Source organism: Panthera tigris, chromosome D1, assembly GCF_018350195.1.
Source record: "Panthera tigris isolate Pti1 chromosome D1, P.tigris_Pti1_mat1.1, whole genome shotgun sequence".
Lineage (NCBI taxonomy): Eukaryota > Metazoa > Chordata > Mammalia > Carnivora > Felidae > Panthera > Panthera tigris.
The window spans coordinates 44,034,746-44,056,229 of record NC_056669.1 but is presented as its reverse complement, the minus strand read 5'-3'; the positions used below and the strand labels follow the sequence as shown (position 1 = coordinate 44,056,229).

General features: G+C 37.4%; 1 protein-coding gene across 3 annotated transcripts in view; it reads right to left on the bottom strand.

The window, feature by feature from the left end:
• The window catches only part of GRM5 (glutamate metabotropic receptor 5), a 507,872-nt gene that overhangs the window by 51,041 nt on the left and 435,347 nt on the right, over positions 1–21,484 (bottom strand). For all 3 annotated transcript variants that reach the window (XM_042959448.1, XM_042959449.1, XM_042959450.1), the window contains exon 7: positions 1,629–2,568. In XM_042959448.1, coding sequence (XP_042815382.1) covers positions 1,629–2,568 — 940 coding nt within the window. The remainder of the gene's footprint in view (positions 1–1,628; positions 2,569–21,484) is intronic.

The following is a 21,484-nucleotide window of genomic DNA, read 5'->3' as shown; positions in this document are numbered from 1 at the left end:
GACACTGTTGTTTTCCCCAAGATTTACAATTTAGTTAAATACCTTGAACAATGTACATGGAAAGCAATGAGAGGCATACAAGAATTAGGAAAAAAAAAATAAAAGAGGCAAGGATAGAAGTTAATAATGCAAATGAATTAAGCTATGTGATTAAGTATTCTGAGTGCTTTTCAATCCTCAGAAGACATGGTATCTTTATCATCACCATTATTCAGGCTTTGAAGAATTAGGGCTGATGGAAAGGTGGGACTTTCCATGCAGGCTAAATGATAGTATAAGAGAACTGTTCAAGCAATAATATTTAGCTATTTATCTTCCACTTGTAAGTGGTTTGTCTTCCACTTATTTATCTAGATTTTAGGAAAATTGTCAAATCTCTGTAGAGTGAGCAGATAATGTTCTGACTAGCTCTTCTGACTGATATGCCCTTCTTAAATGGAGGAAGTCCTTATTCCCAGTAACACCCTATGTAGCTTTTTTAATACCTCCAAATTTGTTCCCAAGCCACTGATCTCTTTGCCCCCATACTGGGAAGTTATTAGTTGAACTAATTTCATATCAGCTGTGCACAGAGGCCACTGTCTCCCCTTCCTCAGAGAAGCAGGGAAGGAGCAAGTGATTACTAGCCAGGCTTACCACTGGTGTGAATCTGAGCAGCTCTATGGGATGATAGGTTACACTTTCAGTTCTTAAGAGTCTGTCATACTTAAACAGACTTTAAGGAACCACACTTCTCTGGGACAACATGGAATATAGTAATCTATGCTGCTAGTGTTCTCCAGATGTTTATTAAAGATACAGATCTTAATTGGCTAAAAAAAAAAAAGATGATCTCATTGCCTTTTGAAGTGCTATAGGCGTCATTTATCACTTAGAGAAGTGCCTCACATGGGGGTAAATCATTGGCTGTTGGCTTATTTGCAGATAAGAGGTGACCAATAACTACTACCTGGGATACTGAGCATGAAGGATGGGGTGGGACTGTGGGCCACAATGGGAAACTGGCTAGTTGTTTAGGAAGATTATATGCAAAGTCCCTTTGTTTTGACCCTTTCAGATTCTTAGACATTTCCCTAAGAGTTCAAATTGCCCATTAAGAACTAAAATATAAATTCTACATTCACATGCCTCTATGGGATGAACAGTCAAGGACTCTGCTGAGCTTGGAAAAGGTTCAGGCACATAACGCAGTCAGGTGTGTGAGGTTCTTGGCACTCTGTGCTCAGCATTGATCTTTGTTAACAATAAATTCTCTACTGTGTTCTGGGAACTAGAATTTGGTCCACTATGTTCCTCTGTACCCTCCGGACCTGGAGATCCTTTCCTTGGCTTAATGACTTAACCGTGCTCTCCCTGTCCCTTTGGACCTCACTTCTCTTTTGCCGAAACTCTGCTTTTGTTCTTTATCTCAACTTCTCTGTTTCTGGCTTTGGCAAAAGTAACTGGCTCTACATCCAATTAACCCCACGAAAACCATTCAATGAGAAGGCCAAGGCCCCTTTCCCAGCACCCTGCCTCCCACAGTTTTCATTCACTCAGATATTTTACACTTAAAAGACCCAGGAAGCAAATGTCACTGCTTCAGCTACAGGGACCAGTGCCCCACACCTCCCCCCCACAACCTTTACCTTAGGGTTTCCCCAGAGGAGCCCCTCCTCTTCCACAGGTTGACTAGGCTGCTGGACCTGCTGGCTGCTGAGGATGACTTGCCATCCCCCACATGCATGCGCACCACGGTAGATGTGGTGAAGGCGCTGCGCACGTTTCTCTCCGGTTTGGCCAGGATGATGTACACTTTTGGCACAAACATGCAGCCCAGCGCCACTGTGGCACTGAGGCTGACTGAAAAACACATGGTGATGATTTTGTAGTTGCTGCCAAAGTAGATTGGCACAAAGGCCAGCCATATGATGCAGGTGGTGTACATGGTGAAGGCGATGTACTTGGCCTCATTGAAGTTAGCTGGAACGTTTCTGGTCTTGAAAGCATAGAAGGTACAGCTCAAAATCAGCAAACCATTGTATCCAAGAGGAGTGACAACTCCTAGGTTGGTGGTATTACAAATCAGGTAGACTTCACGAATGCTTGGGTAGTCGTGCATTATATCAGGAGGCTCCATTATAAAGAGGGCAACGATGATGCCCAACTGAATGCATATGAGGATGAAAGCAATCACTAGCTGGGCACAGGCACTCATGAACCTGGGCTTTTTGGTACAGATCTTCTTCTTGCTGCCAGCCAGGATCCTTGCAATACGATTGGTCTTGGTTACAAGGGCTGAGTAGCTCATGGCTGGAGAAAGACCAATACCAATTCTCTGAAGGTAGCAATAAATCTGTTTGGGCTTTGCAATGAGGCAGAAGGTACATAAGTAACCCAGGCAGATGCCAGCAAGGATAATGTAGCAGAGTTCCCTGCTGGAGGACTTGACTACTGGAGTATCACGGTAAATGATGAAGACTGCAGTAACAAATAGGGTGGCCAGCAGGCCGAGGCAGGCAAACACAACAGCGGCAATGGGTTCAGGGTCGCCCCAGCGAAGATACTGTACTGGGATCAGATCACAACCTGCAGAGACACAGACACATATTGGAAAAAAAAAAGGAAGAAACATTTACTTAGGTCACTTGTGCCTAAGTTACAAGCAGCTGCCAATGACCCACTTTGACTACAATCTGCCCTTCTAATCTCAGTCTCCTATAGTACTCATTTCTTCATATATTCATTCATAAAATATTTATCTTTATAGTATTAAACACAGACTCTGGGATAGGAGCTGTTCTCGGTTCTGAAAACAAAATGGTGAAGAACATGTTCTTTGCTCTCATAAAAAATAATTGGGGAGGGAGTGCTTCTAAATAATTACTTACAACTGTGATAAAGGCCATTAAGAAGCACAGCATGGTTCCTGACACTGTGTAAGCAATAAAAGCCTCCTTCAACAGGAATTAGCAAATGGAAGTGTTGGTTTGGCTGAGTTTGGGGATTCAGTAGGTTTGGCACACAGAGATTAATTGTAAGGAAAGAGCTAGGGGGCATTGGAGGCACAAAAAGAGGCCACCTACCAAGTGTAATGGGTGGCCTAGATAAGGCTGGGAGGTAGGCAGCAAGGGATCTTGCAGTGCAGAGAGTCCTAGAGTAATAGGAAGTCATGGGAGGGATCTATGTACAGGAGAGGAATGGCATGGTCAGACCTGTTTTAAATATTCCTTTGGTTGCTGTGTGGATTTGGAATGAGATAAAAGTGTGGACAGATTTGAAAATTATTTGAGGCAATATAGAGAGTTTAAATGGATGTGGAGCTACGTGAGAGGTCAAGACATCAAGGATGGTGATCATTGGATCCATCTATGCTGTCCTTGAATCCACTGTGTAGAACAGTTAGGATTTTCAGAGAATTCTATGGTTCCAGTGTTATCAAGAGAAGACACTTTAAAAGAAAAGAGGGAGGCAGGAGAGGAAAAATGACCCCAGAGACAAAAAATTGGCCTGTGTGGGAAGTGCCAATACTCCTAAAATTATTTTCGACTCATGGCTTGCAGGTTTTTATATCACTTCATTACACATCAGAAAAAAGTGACAAAACTTGGCATCATTTAGGTTATGCACCTTCTTTTCACATTTCTTTATTTAGGACTGTGGTCCTCAAACTGGGCTACACACTGGAATCACCTGGAGACATTTTTTAAAAATACTGTGGCCTGGGTCTCAGTGTTAAGTTTCTAATTTAATTGGTCTGAGTATCAGGAATTTTAAAAGACACTTTAAGTGCTTCTAAATGTGCAGCCAAAGATGAGAACCACTGCTTTAGCCACATTTGTGTGTGTGTGTGTTTGTGTGTGTGTGTGTGTGTGTGTGTGAAGTAGCATGTGTTACATTTAATAGAAACATAAAAATAAAGAAACTATCTTGAGCGAGTAGGAACGGAATTAAACAATCTGGAGCATTGGATATTTGAGGAATATTTTACTACTTGCCAACAAATATCCATTCTCCCCTTTATTCTCAGCAACATATCTCCAGTTTCAGTTGGGGGTAGTAAAGGGTGCAGCTAAAACACTACATTTTCCAGCAACCTTTGTAGTCCGATGTGCTATGTGATGGTGTTTTACCCAGAGAGATGTAAGCTGGGAACTCCTTAAAGGAACGTGACTCATCTTGGAGAGTACCCTTTTTGCCCTTTCTGGCTTTCTCCTTCTCCTGCCTGGAATATAAACATGGTGGCTAGAGCTCTAGCAGTTACCTTGGAATATAAGGTAACTAAGGACAGAAAATGTGTTCTGAGTTTTGGAAGAGAAAAAAATAGAGGGAGCCTGAATTCCTGTTAACTATGGAACCCCTGACTAGATCTAGACTATGTATATCACATTTATCTTGTTTAAGCTACTTTTTCCCCCTGATATATGCAGCCAACCCAAATCCTAATTGATATAGGTGTAAGATTTTTCTATTAAATTCCCATTACCCATGATCAAGGGTGTTGTAGTAAGTGGTTTTGAATACTAATGGTTACTAGGAGGTACGAGAGATGACAATAAGTACTGGTAGTAAAGAAGCATTTGGTTCTTTCAAAATACGCCTAAAAGCAGCTCTTGTAAAAAGGAAACATTCTCTGTCCCTTATTTCTGCCTTGCCTGTCTCTTTCTCCAAGATCTCAGATTTCAAACAGTACCATTAATATTATTGTTAAATTCATTATGGGGTTTATTTATTTTTAATTTTTTTAATCTTTATTTATTTTTTGAGAGAGAGAGAGAGAGAGCGAGCAAGCACTTGAGCAGGGGAGGGGCAGAGAGAGAGGGAAGCACAGAATCCGAAGCAGGCTCCAGGCTCTGAGCTGACAGCACAGAGTCCAATGCAGGGCTCAAGCTCACAGACAGTGAGATCATGACCTGAGCCAAAGTCGGAGGCTTAACGGACTGAGCCACCCAGGCATCCCAATTCATTATGGGTTTAATAGAATCTGTGAGTTAGCATAGAATTTTCAGCACAATTTACAAAATTGTTTCTATGGAAAAATGCATTCTTATTTTAAAAACTTGATTAATATTGAAAGAAAGTGCTTTTAACTTAAAAAATGTAGATGGCCTAGACTAAATATAATTATTTTGCATAATGTCATTAATTATAAAATAAACACATATCTCATTGCTAATGAACATACCTGAATCCTTATTTTTAGGCATCTATGTTTACATATACTGATTATATGTTGGGATTCAATATTTGAGGCTTTAGTATACAATGGGGTTTAGTTTCATACTTATATAGATTTGTTCCTTGCAGAGACTATTTTACAACAGAAAAATAGGTATTAATCACTCCTCCCCTTATTTTTCCATAATTGTTTGTTTAGAACACATATATTACAATGAAATTTATTATCTACTATAGTTAATTCTAAAGGGTCCTGTTTCTCCTCCTAGGTCATGAGCTATTAATGTCCACAGTAACTTACTGGTATAGGAAGCATGTTATGTGGTATGTGAAGTGGGAATCCTTTCATTAGCTAAAGATAATGAACTGAAAAAAAAATGTATAAATATTTATTACTTTTTTCTGCTGCTCTGCTAAATCTTAATTGCTTTTGTATAGATATAATTAGCACCGTAATTCTAAATGTTCTCCCGTGACAGCATTCACCACTATTTTTACATCAAACATATTCTTGAACTCTTCCTATGTAACCCATTAACATCATGTCTGAAACTAAAGAAAACCCCATCAGATACATACATAGGAAGAAATGTACATAAGGCATGCCTCTAATGTGGTGTGAATATTTTCACAAATTTACAAGAATTTATACATTCAAATGCATGTTTTTTTTCATTTAATGTGAACCACTCAGAAGTCTTTATGTTTAGTTTAATGATGCTGCCATTGCACAAAATACTTTTGTAACTATTCTCTCAGAATAGAAAATTGGATTCTGATTAGAGTGTTATAATCACTGAATCTTATAATTGGATAAGTTCTTAGAGTTTCCAAAAACGGATGTGCATCACAATCACTTGCAGAGTCTACAAAAATACAACTCAAGGGCCTAACTTAGGGGATTTTTAATCAGTACATTTGGGATAAGACAAAGGAATCTTATTTTGAATAAGCAAGCTCAATGATTATACAACTGATCGTTGGTCCTTGGTTGGCAGCCCAACCATAGACTATTAATGCAGTGTGTGATTTCTCATCCAGTGTGTGAATGTCTTACATGATAATTCTAAGATGTGATCACCCTAACCCTACCTACAACTTTCCATAAACTATATTGTCTCAGGGCCAGGATAAGGGGTGGAGGAAGATAGATTAGGAAAAACCATAGGTCAGGATGATAGGTGGAGGTTGGAGGTGAATAAACTGGTTAGAAGGATATCACAAGAGGATAGTCATGGGATATAGGGCAAAAACTAAGTCATTGTACTCAAGGAAACACTGGGCTGGTAAAGACATTTTAGACCTAGCATTGAAAAAGATTATGAGGCAGACAGAAGAGTCAGGAGAGAGGCTTTTAACCAAGTTGACAGCAATGCTATTAACTAAGATGAGGGCTGCGGGAAGAAAATAGTCACATTTTATGAGGATGATATCTAGTTCCAATTTGGACATGTTGTGTTTGAAATGTCTATGAGTTACTGAGTAGGTAGAAGCAGAGGTATATAAGAGATATCAGGGTGGAAGTTATAGCTTTAGGAATCATCTGTTTACAGGTGGAAATAAGAGACACGGAAATAAAGGCAATTAATGAGGAAACACACAGATATTGATGAGAGCAAAGCCTAGAAGTCTGGCATAACACCAATATTAAGGAATGGCATAGGAAGAACATATGTCAGGAAGACATAAGGTAGACCAGCTGAAAGGAAAGAAGTGTATCAGAAGTCAAAGTAAAGTGGTCAATTGGATGGCCCACCACACCCTTCTCTAACAATATAATTCAGGTTTTCTTTTTTAAAAAACCCTTACAGGGGGATCACACAAAGCTTTGAGCTTCACGTTTGCAGATATCTCTTCTGGGGATATATCTTTCTCTTATATCTTTCCCCTTTTACTACTGTTAGGTCTACAGTATTTATTTGAACAAGGTGGTATCCTTCCATTGCTATATTCCATATCATGGAACATATTCTTCCAAATCTCAGAATAATGCTAATTCTATTATGAGATAAATTAAAATTCTCATTGATTACTACCTCTTCTGTGTGCATTGGTTTACAAACATCTGAATGCCCTGTTATTTTCCCTAAATCTTTCTTTATTTCCTTTTTAGAATTACTAGGCATTTTTTCCATTGTTTTTTTTTAAGTCTCTCTTTCCTTCTTTGTATAATGGTAAGTTACTGGAAGTAGTCTTAGTGTACTGGTCAGTTACTACATACTAGCAGGATATATAAAGTTTAACTAAGAATCTATCTATCTATCTGTTTTACTATAAATTTAATCAATTTAGCATATGTTACGTTTTAGATTAAAGAATCTTGATCATGTCAATGAATTTCCCTCCTGGCAAGCATATTAGAGTTTCATAGAGGATGCACAACATTGCAGTCCTTTCTAGAAATGCAGATGATAAATACACTAGAAAACCAAAACCTATTTTCTGATAACATCTATTTAAGTAGCTATCTACTTCTCACTGTCCTCCTCTTTCATGCTTGATTCTTATTCTGTGGTTCTCTAGTATAATCTATCCTTGCATAGCTTGAAGTGATATATATTGAAAATACAAGAGGCTTTCTTTTTAAAGGTAGAGTGAACTGCCAAAACTGTATTATCCACATTCATCTTGTGATTCCAGGAATGTGCTTTCCATACCTCTAGTGGGAGAATGGATACTCCACTGATTTCCTGAACACTTAAAAACAATATGACTGCTTAGCAATAACTAGTACACATGCTTATTTTTGGGGGCATTAGTCCTATAGGATTAATATTCCTGTAGTTAATAATTCCTAGACTATTACCTTTTCAAATCCCATTCCAGGTGTCTGTTTATGCAGAAGGAATGAAGAGTCAAAGAACCTGGGATGGATTGCTGATATTCTATAAGTAAGCTAGGGAGGAACTCCTTAACAAGCTCCATATATTTTTTATTTTTATTTTTAAATTATTTTTTTAAATTAAAAAAAAATAATTATTTATTTTTGAGACAGAGAGAGACAGAGCATGAACGGGGGAGGGTCAGAGAGAGAGGGAGACACAGATTCTGAAACAGGCTCCAGGCTCTGAGCTGCCAACACAGAGCCCAACACAGGGCTCAAACTCACAGACCATGAGATCATGACCTGAGCCGAAGTCAGACACTTAACTGCCTGAGCCACCCAGGTGCCCCAACAAGCTCCATATTTTTGGAGGAAAGGAAGTTACTGAGAATCTCTGAGAATCAAATGGATGTGTGCTCAGCTGCTGGTCAGGCCATTTCAGGTATACAAAACTGATATGGGGCTGTTGTAGGACTATCCTTTGATACACGAGCTATAGATCTACCCAGAGTACAAGGTGTTGACTGGTGACGAGTATCATGATTATTTCAGTCTGTTCCATCCATAGACCATTTGTCTGTCTTTACTCCTTTCTTTACTTGCCTAGATTTTGATTTCTAGGATGTTGATCTGATGATCTGAGATACCAGAAGAATGTAGACAGAATTCTTTCTGCATTGTTCATATTCCTGATCTTTTGAGATATAGATTAGATAGGTATAGATATAGATATAGATATATAGATATAGATTTATTTATTTATCACTTCCACGGTTCAGAAAAGTTAGAAGTGGTGTGCATGTGTGTGTGTGTACGTTACATTTAGGTACTTTATTTTTCTTTGTAGCACTTACTATAATGTCATCTATCTTATGTGTATGTGTATGAGAGAGAGAGAGAGAGAGAGAGAGAGAGAGAGAGAGAGAGAGAGAAAGATTATATTGTTAAGGTCTATCCTCCTCCTTTGATATAACACTCTGAGGTTAGGGAATTTGTCTTGTTTGCTCACAAATGGATCCCTGGTACAGTGCCTTATTCATATGGTTAACATAGCAATTCAGAAATTAATATATTTACCATGTAATGAAAGTTTATAATTTTCATCCTGGTGTATGGATCAAGTCATTTTTGCAAACCTTTGTTGTTGCCTTTAAAAAGTCCCAAGTTACAGACTCTTGGTTTCCATTATATATAGAAGTCTAAATTCAGTGCATTACACCTGAATTTTAGAGTAAAGATTCTGGTAACCAGAGAGAGTGAAACTAAGTATGTCAAGAGCTTACTTCTGCCTAGAGGTGACTTGTTTCACATTGGAAATATTCCTGGTACTAACTTGGCAATGATAAATGCTTTATGATTGATGAATTAATCCAACTATGAGTAACTCACTGGATCTGAGAATCATGGGTGGAGGAAAGAGAAAGGCAGTATACAGAAGTCATTCATTAATAAGTGCCATCTAACTATAAAGTTCAGATTCACTCTTCTCAAGAAGGCTGTTAATTGTAACATGTTTTACTTTAGGCCAGAAAAGTCCTCAGTGAGGAAGGCTTACTCTAGAGTTGATTGATTTTTACTATTATAATCATGAATCAAAGCATACCATGATTACTCCCTGAAATAAAAATTTAGTCTGTATCCAAAATATTGGGTAAGTTATATCTGAAACTGCCTCAATAGGAAGCCACCCTATTCCTGTTTATGCCAGCATTACAAAAAGGAGGAAATTGGCTTTTATTGAGTGCCTACTATATGTCAGGTGTTCTCTTAGATATTTTAGTAATCTTCATAATAAGCAATAAGGTAGGCATTATTAATTCTATTTTATAATAGAATCATATATGGTTTAATAAACTAACTTTTTTGGGATAAAAATCCTGTGGGATTTCTAATTGATTAATGGATGCTATATTAGGAGAGGGAAACTGATCAAGTGCCTCTTTGAAAGGGGTCTTAAGGCTACTTAGTAGGAAGGAGAATCATGATCAACAGTGTCAGCCCATGAGCAAGGAGGGGCTTGTGGTGGCATACATATTTGATATTTGTTATCCTCACAAAAGTCCCTGCCTTCTTCTGAGAAATATCATGGGTTCAAACTCATCGGCAATGTTCTCATCCTGGCACACATGTCCTACACTGCTGGACCAGAGACACTGATTTTTAAGTTGTTGCTTTTGCGTCCCTAAAGCTTTCTAGTGTAGAAATTTTTTTGAATGGGCACCAAATCCCCAAGGATTGATTGTGAGATATTTCTAACATTGCCACATTGGGGACTCACAGCTATCCATTTATTATTGGATCCAGCCTATATCATGCCTTTCATGGTTTATTGAATATTTTTGTTCTAGATTCCCTTAATAAAATCCCCTCAGAGAGCTGACAACTCAGGGCTATAGCTTTTATTTAGTTTTTATTTTTGTTCTTTTATATTGGTTATATTTAATAGGGGAGTTTGAAATTGTATGCAAAGATTTATTTCATAATTAAAGCATAAAGGATGATTTAATGATACTGCAGAGTACTAAGGGGAAGGATTATCATAGATGCACATTTGTAGGGAACAGCTTTGAAAAATATGACTTCCGGTCATACTGCGGATGAACAAGAGAGGAAAAACACAGTGTATGAATTTAAATAGTAAAATGTTCTGATTAGAATAATTTGCTCCATTTTTACCTTTCCCCTCTCCCTTTTCACTAGCTAACTCCTCCTGACTCTTTCATTTGACAGATCCTCTGAGGATGGCTTTTCTGATTTCCTGACCCCAAAGGGCAGGTTCCTCTCAGGTGGACAACCTCTTGGGCCTGTGTCTATCACAGCACTTCCACATTTTTTTTTTTTGCACATAGTAGCACAACTATCATGCTCATAGTGAGTTTGAGTGTCTATTTTACCTGGTAGACTGTGAGAAATTTGAGAGCAGGATGCTGCACCTTTGCTTTTGTACTGTGCTTGGCACACAATAGGGAGTTAAACAGGTTGAATGAATGTGTGATTACATTAAAGAAGAAGAGGGACACAGAAGACTGAAACTGGACCACTTTCTTAACACCATACACAAAAATAAACTCAAAATGGATGCAAGACCAAAATGTGATACAGGAAACTATCAAAATCCTAGAGGAGAACACAGGCAGCAACCTCTTTGACCTTGGCTGAAGCAACTTCTTACTAGACCACATCTCTAGAGGCAAGGGAAACAAAAGCAAAAATGAACTACTGAAAATTCATGAAGATTAAAAGCTTCTGCACAGTGAAGGAAACAATCAACCAAACTAAAAGGCAGCCTATGGAATAGGAGAAGATATCTGCAAATGACATATCTGATGGGTTAGTATCCAAAATCTATAAATAACTTATCAAACTCAACACCCAAAAAACAAACAACCCAGTTAAGAAATGGGCAGAAGAGGGCCAGATACATGGAAAGATGCTCAACATCACTCATCGTCAGGGAAATACAAGTCAAAACCATAATGAGATACCGCCTCACACCTCTCAGAAGGGCTAAAATTAACAACACAGGAAAGAACAGATATTGGCAAGGACCAGAGAAAGGGGAACTTTCTTATGCTGTTGGTGGGAATGCAAACTGATGCAGGCAGTGTGGAAAACACTATGGAGGTTCCTAAAAAAGTTAAAAATAGAACTACCTTGTGGTCCAGCAATTACACGACTAGGTATTTACCAAAAGAATACAAAAATACTGATTCAACGGGGCAGATGCACCCTGATGTTTATAGCATTATTATCAACAATAGCCAAATTATGGAAATAGTCCAAATGTTCACTGACTCTTGAATGGATGAAGAAGATATGTTACACACACACACACACACACACACACACACACACACGCACACACACAGGAATATTACACAGTCATCAAAAATAATGAAATTTTGCCATTTGCAATGACACGGATTGAGCTAGAGTACATTATGCTAAGAGAAATAAGTCAGATAAAGACAAATACCATATTATTTCACTCATATGTGGAATTTAAGAAACAAAACAGATAAACATAGGGGAAGGGAAAAAAGAGGGAGGCAAATCATAACAGACTCAGCTATAGAGAATAATCTGAGGGTTGCTGGAGGGGAGATGGGTGTGGATGGGTTAAATGGGTGGTGGTCATTAAGGAGGGCACTTGCTGTGATGAGCTCTGGGTGTTGTATGTCAATGATGAATCACTAAATTCTCCTGAAACCAACATTACACTATATGCTAACTAACTAGAATTTAAATAAAAATTTGAAAAAATTTAAAAAATAAAAAAAGAGGGACAATTGAAAAATCGGGAGACATGCACTTTATTTTCAACTTACATACAACTATTTCCTGTAAATGTGAGACTTTTACTCAATTTAAGTCTCAATTTTTCTACACATGAAACAGAAATGATACAGAATTCCAATCCTTTCTCTTGCCTATAGTGAGAGCTTTAATCTAGAGAAATTCTTGTAGAGGAATTCATGTATGAGAAATTAAAGACTGATTACCTGAAAAGCATCAGTGAAGCAATTTATAAGGACTGAGTCCACAAAATGCTTAAAAGTATTTTTGTGTTTGGGGTGCCTGGGTGGCTCAATCAGTTAAGTGTCTGACTTTGGCTCAGGTCATGATCTCACAGTTCATGAGTTCCAGTCCTGCCTTGGGTTCTTCACTTATAGTTCAGGGCCTGCTTTGGACTTGGTGTCTCCCTCTCTCTCTGCCCCTCCCCTGTTTGTACTCTCTCTCTCTCTCAAAAATAAATAAACATTTTAAAAAAAACCCTACTTTTTTGTGTTTTCCTAGAATAAAACATTAAAGTCATCCCTTTAAAACCAATAGACTATTAATAAAGTTATACATATATAATATCAACTGTAATGAGTGTTTTACAATTCATTTATATTTATTTCTATTAATTTTCTGGCTTCCCAGGCCCTTTCCTCTGGTTTTAGTCAGACTCTTATGATTTTTTTTTTTTTTTTTTTGCAAAGAATCTGCATACTGGAAGGCATTTTCCTCCTGTATGGCTGGTCTTCCATCAAATTGTTCAGAGGCTTTCTGATTTTATGACAGAAATTTTGCTGGTCCCACAGTATTCCTTCTGTGTTCCCATAGGCCCTGTCACATGGTCTTGATGATGATGATGATATGATGATGATTATTATTATTTTTGCCTTGGAGATATGTGAGAAATGTTCTAAGGCCTGGGTTTACTTTATATTCCCTAAGGCTGGTTGCAAAATTGCATGTATACTCTGCCTTGGATTTTGCCCATCGTTTCTCTTCCCAAGCCTACTAATTCCTGAATTTTAAGAGTCATAATATTGTATTTCTTTTTCTTCAAGATTTTATTTAAATTCAAGTTAGTTAAAATATAGTGTAGTATTAGTTTCAGGGGTAGAATTTAGTGATTCATCACTTACATATAATACATAGTGTTCATCCCAGCAAGTGCCCTCTTTAATGCCTCTTGCCCATTTAGTCCATCCCCCCACCCAACATCCAACGCTTCTCTAGCAACCCTGTTTGTTCTCTGTATTTAAGAGTCTCTTATGGTTTGCCTCCCTCTCTGTTTTTATCTTATTTTATTTTTCCTTCCCTTCTCCTATGCTCATTGTAAGTATTTCTTTTTTTTTCAAACACTTTTTTTAATGTTTATTTATTTTTGAGAGAGAGAGACAGAGCATGAGTGGGGGAGGAGCAGGAGAGAGACACAGAATCCGAAGCAGGCTCTAAGCCCTGAGCTGTCAGCACAGAGCTGGACACGGGGCTCGAACCCACAAACCGTGAGATCACGACCTGAGCCAAAGTCGGACGCTTAACCGACTGAGCCACCCAGGTGCCCCTCGTTGTAAGTATTTCTTAATCGAGTCACCGGCATATATGTTATTAACTAAAATGCTCATGTTTACTATAAAAAGAAAATATAGGAACAGAGACTGTTGGGGCCAGATGAATGCCTTGTCTTACCATCAAGGAGATTAAAGATGTTCACCTAGCACAACTACAGCATGCCACTCACTTCTCCGTTCAGTGCATATTATTGAGCACCCACTCCATTCAAGGCACTTGGCCTGTGCCACGATGACACAAAGACAGTCATTTATTCCTTTAAACCAGTGTCTTGGTCAAACACTCGGGCTCTGTGACTCTACTCTTTAGGTACTGTGCCAAGCACTATATACATATCTTCTTTAATACCCCACACTCTACTAGGTAGGCACCATTATTTCATGCATTTTTAATTAAGACAAGTAAGGTAGGATTGGAGCTGGAGAGCATTTGAAGTGAAAGGAACCACAGGAGGAGAAAAACAGATGTGGAAAAAAGAGGAAGAAATGTAAAGAAACGGGTGAAATGCAGAAGTCAGGTGTGCAGAGCCATATCTCTACAGCCTCATAACAGAGCGTCATAAGAGAATTATAATATTTCTGGCAATTACTGCTGAGAGTTCAAATGGGAAGTCAGTAAAAGCTTTAGGAGGGAAGATCATAATCCCTTCCTGCCTCCATCTCAGGGGTTAGAATGAGGACCATATAAAATAACATGTGACTTGAAGAGTGGCATGATAATTATGAAGTGAGAAAAGGAGGAAAAAGAGTATATGCATAAAATAGTAGTGACTCAACATCTGCTAAATTGCCTGTGTGTTTTATTAGATTGTCCTATGTTCTTCTGGGGAAAAGCCAGGCCCGTTTCATCTTTCTAGCCTGTTTATATATACACAGCCCCAAGTAAATGGTATTATATTGCCTTAAATTGTTTGTAAGTACAAGGCAGCACATATGCTCTCTAAATTTTTCACTTGACTTAATGTGATTTTTAAGAGGTGGCAAGATAGGAGACATTTATCTGTTTCATATTACTCATATAATATACCAATGCTTTATGAAGCATTTTCCAAGTGGGCTAGGTAATGTAGTGGTAGTCACTGTGTTATAATGTTTTATGTTGTTGGGGGGAAATGTGATAATTTATTTTGGGTAAGCTATATTTATCAAAAACTGAAATCAATGAAACCACATGATTTTCTTCAGTCTGGTTATATCAGAGTGGTTTTTGACCAAGATGACATTGTTTTTAGCCACAAATTTATCATTGTGAAGAAGAATGCAATGCACATTTTTCATTGCATGGTTTTTGGCAAGATGAAAACTGGCTTATGTTCTCTTTGAGACTTATTTTGAGAAGTTCCTTTGGGAGAGGGCCTTTTAGCAATTTTATTTCTCCTGGCACAAATAGTGTTACATTTATAAATACTCCAACTTTTTGACTTATTTGGTGGGATAAACATATTTATCAGTTAATGAAAATTTAGAATTTGGAAGAGTAAGAAGGCATTTTACAATTTTTTGATGTATGAGCCCTGGAATTTCATTAAAAAAAAAAATCATTGTTCTTTTCAGCATGAACTAAAACAGCTTCATCAAGCTCATTATTTGAAAAGGACAACTGCACAAAATTTTTCATTACATTTTAGAGATCCTTTCAGAAAGGATCCAGTGATTCATGCTCATTTCCATATTGCCTACAGCATTGTATCAAGGAAAAAGCAAAAGTTTTACATAAGGGCTTTTACAGTAAGGCTTGAACCTTATTTTTGTTACTTTACTGTGCTTTACAAGCACAGATATTTTACATTTTCAACCTCGGTTTTCTCTAAAATGGAGATAATGATTCCAACCTTTTTGGAGGATAAGGGAGATTAGCTGGCAGAACACAAAATTCCTATTAAAATGGGTGTCAGTTACTCAACACATGGGGATTTGTTTCCTTTCTTCTATTCTGTAATTGGTTTATTCAGCAAATATTTCTTGAGTATCTATTATGTTCTAGGAGCTTCATATTCCAAAGTGAACATAGTATGCAAGAAAAAAGAAACCCTACTCTTTAGCTTAATAGTCCAACTGGGGATACTGACAATATGCATATGATCAATAAAAATAAATTAATACATAAACAAAATAATAGAATAAAAGGTTATATGTGAATGTAGAAAATCAGAGGTAGAAAAGGGTAAGGAGGGATAACTGGTAGTATTAAACAAGTTGCTCAGGGTAGACATTTGGATAAGGACTTGGAGGAAGGAAGGATAATACTTTGGGTGTTGGGGGTGGAATATTCCAGGCAGAGAGAACAACTAGAACAATGACCCTAGGATAAGAGCCTTTTAGGTGATTTGACAGAAGAAAAAAAGGACTAATGTGTTAGGGGAAGGGGAGATGAAGTGAAGGGGAAGGTACTCCAGAGATATAACAAAGGGCCAGATTACATAGAACATAAATTTGTAAGGACTTTGACCTTGAATGAGATAGGAAACCATTGCATGTTCTTAGACAGTGGAGTAGCATGATCTGGCTTACTTTTTAAAAAGGTTTCTCTGTTTAGGGTATTAAGAAGTGGCTGTAGGTAGGGGCAAGGGCAGAATCAGGAATACTACTTAGGAGGTATTTCAATAGTAAAGGTAATTAATGATGATTTCTAGGACAAGGGATCTTACAGTGGAGGTAGTGAGAAGTGGTAGAATTCTGTAATTGAAGAGTCAGTGGAATTTCCTCATTGATTGATTACAGGATATGAGAGGACTCAAAAGATGATTCCAAAGTTACTGGCTTGAGCTACTGAAAGAATGGATTTGCCATCAGGTAAAATATAGAATGCTAAGGGACAGAGCAGCCTTGGGTATGAGGAAGATAAAGACCTGTATTGCATCTGTGGAAATGTAGAATTTGGGATATCTATTAGACATTCAAATAAATATGTCTGGTAGGCAGTTGAATATTCAAGTGTGGAGACTAGATGAGAAGTTGGGACTATATATTTAAATTCAGAAATTTCTTCAGTGTATAACTGAGAATAATAACATGAGACTGGGTAAGATTACCAATGAAGCAAATATAGATAGAAAAGACTGAGCCCTGGGACACTCCAAAACGCTATCCTTAGTTTTATTTCAAACACATAGCTGGATATAAATGTAAAAATGCTGAAGGCGACAGATGCTAGATCCCTTTGGGGAGGATTAAAAATATATTTTTTTCTCTTGTGATTGAGAAAAATAGAAGTGGATAATGATGCCTTCAATGAAACCAGAAAACTTTTGATTACTGAGAGTGATTTAAAAAAAAAAAAAAAGATGCTCTCTCCCTCTCTCTGCCACTTCCCTGCACGTACTCTCTTTCACAAAATAAATAAAAAACTTGCTATATAAAAAAAGGGGGGGCTGGGTGGCTCAGTCAGTTAAGTGTCTGACTCTTGATTTCCGCTCAGGTCATGATCTCACATTTCATGAGTCTGAGCCCTGTGTCGGGTTCTGTGCTGATAGTGCAGAGCCTGCTTGAGATTCTCTCTTTCCCTCTTCCTCTGCCCCTTTCCTGCTTACTCTATCTGTGTCTCAAAATAAACAAATAAACTTAAAAATGCTATAAAAAAGATGGCAAATGCCTTTTAGTTATGGCTCATGACTACTTTTCTGGGATTTTCAGATCACCATTAACGCACTGTAATCCATTCATTTAGAATCAGAAGGCCTAAGAAGAAAATCTGAGTGACCTTAAAGGAAATGCTTATAATAGTTGTAACAGTTAGTTCAATGGCTATTCTGTGCCATTCACTGGGCTAGATAGTCATTGATTTAAAGGATCTTACTTTCAAATGTGGAAGACACCCCATAGAGAGAGATTGGAACCTTTTCCAGATTTTATCATTCATTCAACTTCAATCAATCAATGTCTGTATTATTTTCTTATCACTATATCTTTTAAAATTTTATTAATACTAGACTGATAGTATAATTGAACTGTTAATAGGTACTGAACTACTTGCACACTATTTAATTTCTCCAATAATTCTTTGAACTAATTACTACTATTACCTCCATTTTATGTAAGCTCATTTTATGAAGCTCAGAGAGGGAAATTTGCGTAAAGTCACACAACGAATCACTGATGGAGTATAGATTTGAACATGGATGTCTGACTCCAAAGCCTTTTGATTTAAACCACTATGCTGTTGACAGAAAATAGAGATGAATTGTTGCAGACATGTCATGCACACAGCCAAAATTCTCATCTGTATTTTTTTATACTACATTTGTCATAAATTCACCTTCCGTAGTTTGTATTGGTGTTTATGTAGCAAACTTAAGGAAAATCTAGAAGGTGCTTAGAGATCTGGCAATTGCATTGTTAAACAGAGTAGTTACTTTCTTTTACCTCTGGTCACCATTATGATGTTTGGTCTTTAGAAAAGGATAGTCTCCATAATATCAGCTTTGTAAGAAGGGCAAATGTGAAATAGTGCTTTACTCTTTCCTGAATAGCTTTGTTATTTTGGAAAAAGTATTTTCAGACACATTCCTCAGATATGATATGTTGTAACATTACTTAGAGTCTTTTTCTTCTGCTTGAAAATTCCTCTCCATTTTACCTGGTTAACTTCTCATTTCACATGCATTAATTCCATTTCCTTCCAGAAGGTACTACAGAACTGGCTAATTTTCTCTTCTCAGTGTTCCTGTAGTAATCACTGCATACTCTCATCCTAACACTTTCCTTCGTCCTTTGTTCCTTTCCTTTGTTTATTCATCCATTCCTTTATTTCCTCTTCTTTTTTTAAGTTTATTTATTTATTTTGAATGAGGGAGAAAGTGCAATTTGGGGAGGAGCAGAGACAGATGAGAGAGAGAGAATCCCAAGCAGGCTCCACACTGTCAGCACAGAGCCTGATGTGGGGCTCAAACTCAGGAACCATGAGATTATGACCAGAGCTGAAGTTGGATGCTTAACCAACTGAGCCACCCAGGCACTCCTCCTCTTCTTTCTTTTATTCTTTTCATTGGACAAACATTAAATCAGTTTCTACTATATGCTTGGCATATTTAATATATTAAATTGAAATTGCCTCTTTATTTGTATATTTGTCTGCCCAGGCCCTGGGATACTTGAGGGTGGGAATTGTATCTCCATGATCACTGTGTCCAGTGCCCAGTGCTATGTTTGAACCTTGTTAGAACTATTTGCTCATGAGTACTATCCTCTGTGCCGCCAGTGAACCTGCCATATGGTTCATTTATAGCATGTATCATATGTTATACTCTTAATGCAATTATTTAAGTCAGCCCTCTTCTGTTATGGACATGTGATTCTACATAAACGGAAAGTCAGACACCTTCCATTTACATTTCTATCAGTAGAACTTAGCACAAGTTGACAACAGTATAAAAACTTGATAAAAGAACTTTTGCTGAATGAATGATAGAATAATCAGCTTGTATAACATATATTCCTATTCAAATTTTTCTCTAACCCAGAAGCCAAGAAATTAGGTTCACCATTATGAAAACCTGTTCCATTTTTAATATTAACAGAAACTATTACAATTGTAGTGATAAAAATAAACATATTTCTCATCTAAACTCATAACAAATCTACCCTAAAGAATCAGAAGCAAATAATATTCAATACATGGCAAGAATTTTTTACCCCTTTCCTCATCTAGATTGAATTGTAATAAATAGGCAGCACATTTTAAATGAAAATATCAGAGTGACTTGGAGATAATTAACATATGACCGGCTTGAAAGCTGAATTTTTTTTCTTTTCTATGGTTTTCTGGAAAAAGACAAAAAACAAAAAAACCCCACAAAAAACAGGACTCCAAAACGTGATTGTGGAGAAGGGAAGGTGGTAGGGCATAATACGGTACAATCACAGTACTTAGGCTTGATTTTCCACTAGTTTGGTCAATTAGTCACTAGTTTGAGCAGTTTACAGTATCTTCCTGGGTCTTAATTAATTCAATTATAAAATAATAATATCTACCTCATAGGATTCAAAAGGATAATGCCTAAGGTAGTTATAATTTTTGGTAATGAAAATCAATCCTCCCTATGATTTTTTTAATGTACTTATTTATTAAAAGGCAAAGAAAAGGGGTGCCTGTGTAGCTAAGTCGGTTAAACATTAGACTCTTGATTTCAGCTCAGGTCATGGTGTCGTGGTTCATGGGATTAAGCCCCACATCAGGCTCTGTGCTGACAGCACAGCACCTGCTTGGGATTCTCTGTCTCCCTCTCTCTCTGTCCCTTCCCCACTCTCTCTCTCTCTCTCAAAAATAAATTTTTAAAAAAGGCAAAAAAAAAACCTCCCAAGAAAAGTGGGACAAACTGAGGAACACAAATGAAGTAATTATTTGTAAGAAGAAAGTATCTGAAATGCTGGAGTTATAAAACTTGTCAGTGTTTTGTCCCCTTGGAGCTCATCCTCCAATCCCTCCCAGGTTCCCACCAACTCCCTTTTGTTTGACTCTGTTCTCTTTTTCTCCCTTAATGAATATACAAAGGTTTCAACCTCCAAAGCAATTAGGTAACTGAGGGAACCAAAGAAACTTCCCAGAGAATGTTCCTATTGACATTAAAATGCTGATAGGCACTGCCTTCCTTCTATTTTACAGCTTTGCCTTTAAAATGAATAAAATACATTTCTTTATAAGTGAAAAGCAGGAATTCATTCTAACTTCCTGTCATAAAGCTTCTTACTGAGTTACTTTTTGAAAGTCATGTTGTTTTTGCTTTTTCCTTTTAGTTGGGTTTGTTGGAAGGTTGCCAGAGTTGGCAAACCCACCTGAAAGGGTTTCTGTGGCTTGGGCTTTAGACTAAGGAGCCAAAGATCTGCTACTTTTAACCTAACCCAAATTCTTTGAGAGAAAACAAATTAAAGATTCTTTCTAGGACAGTTTTTGCATATATCTGGTGGGGAATGGTGTGCAATGAAGAAGTTATCTTGGCAGAGGCTGTTAGGGAATTCTCTGAACACTGAACCCAAATTGTTGCCTTCCACTATTCCCCTCAGCCCCCTTTACTTGCTCCAGCCAGATTATACTTTAGTTACTGTCATCTCTCAGGGAAACAATTACCTTCTCTTTTTGATTTTAATTCCTAATCAGATCTTTTCGTTGCTCTTTATTCCCACTACATCATCATAGTCCAAAAGGCAAATAGATTCACATTGTGATCTGCAAAATTTCATTACTGTGGTTTTCTCTTACCGCTTTTAAAATCCCAATTCTAATCTTTATTTTTAAATTGTATCTTTCAGTATTCAGTATTTAAATAGCTCTCTAGTATGAAGTGTCTTAAGTTATAAAGATTGTAAACATGCAGGGAATTACAGAACAAACATAAAAAAATCTAGATTTGACAAACAGTGATATTTCATCATGATTGTTTCACATCAAACACACAGCTTACAGATAAAATTGAAACCTCTTTCCTAACTCCCACCAAACTCCCTCCCTTCTCTGCAGATTAAACCACTACTCTGAAATCACTACCCTTCCTGTTCATGCTTTTAAGCATATTCACTCTTTACATTGCTATTTGGATAATATTCATAAAACAGCCCACCCTGTTTGCATTTCCTTTTTTATTCAGTTTTTGGATATTCCTGGAGGTGATAATTGCCTTGTTTGAAACTATTCTTTCCACTAGAATGTAAACATTATAAGGGC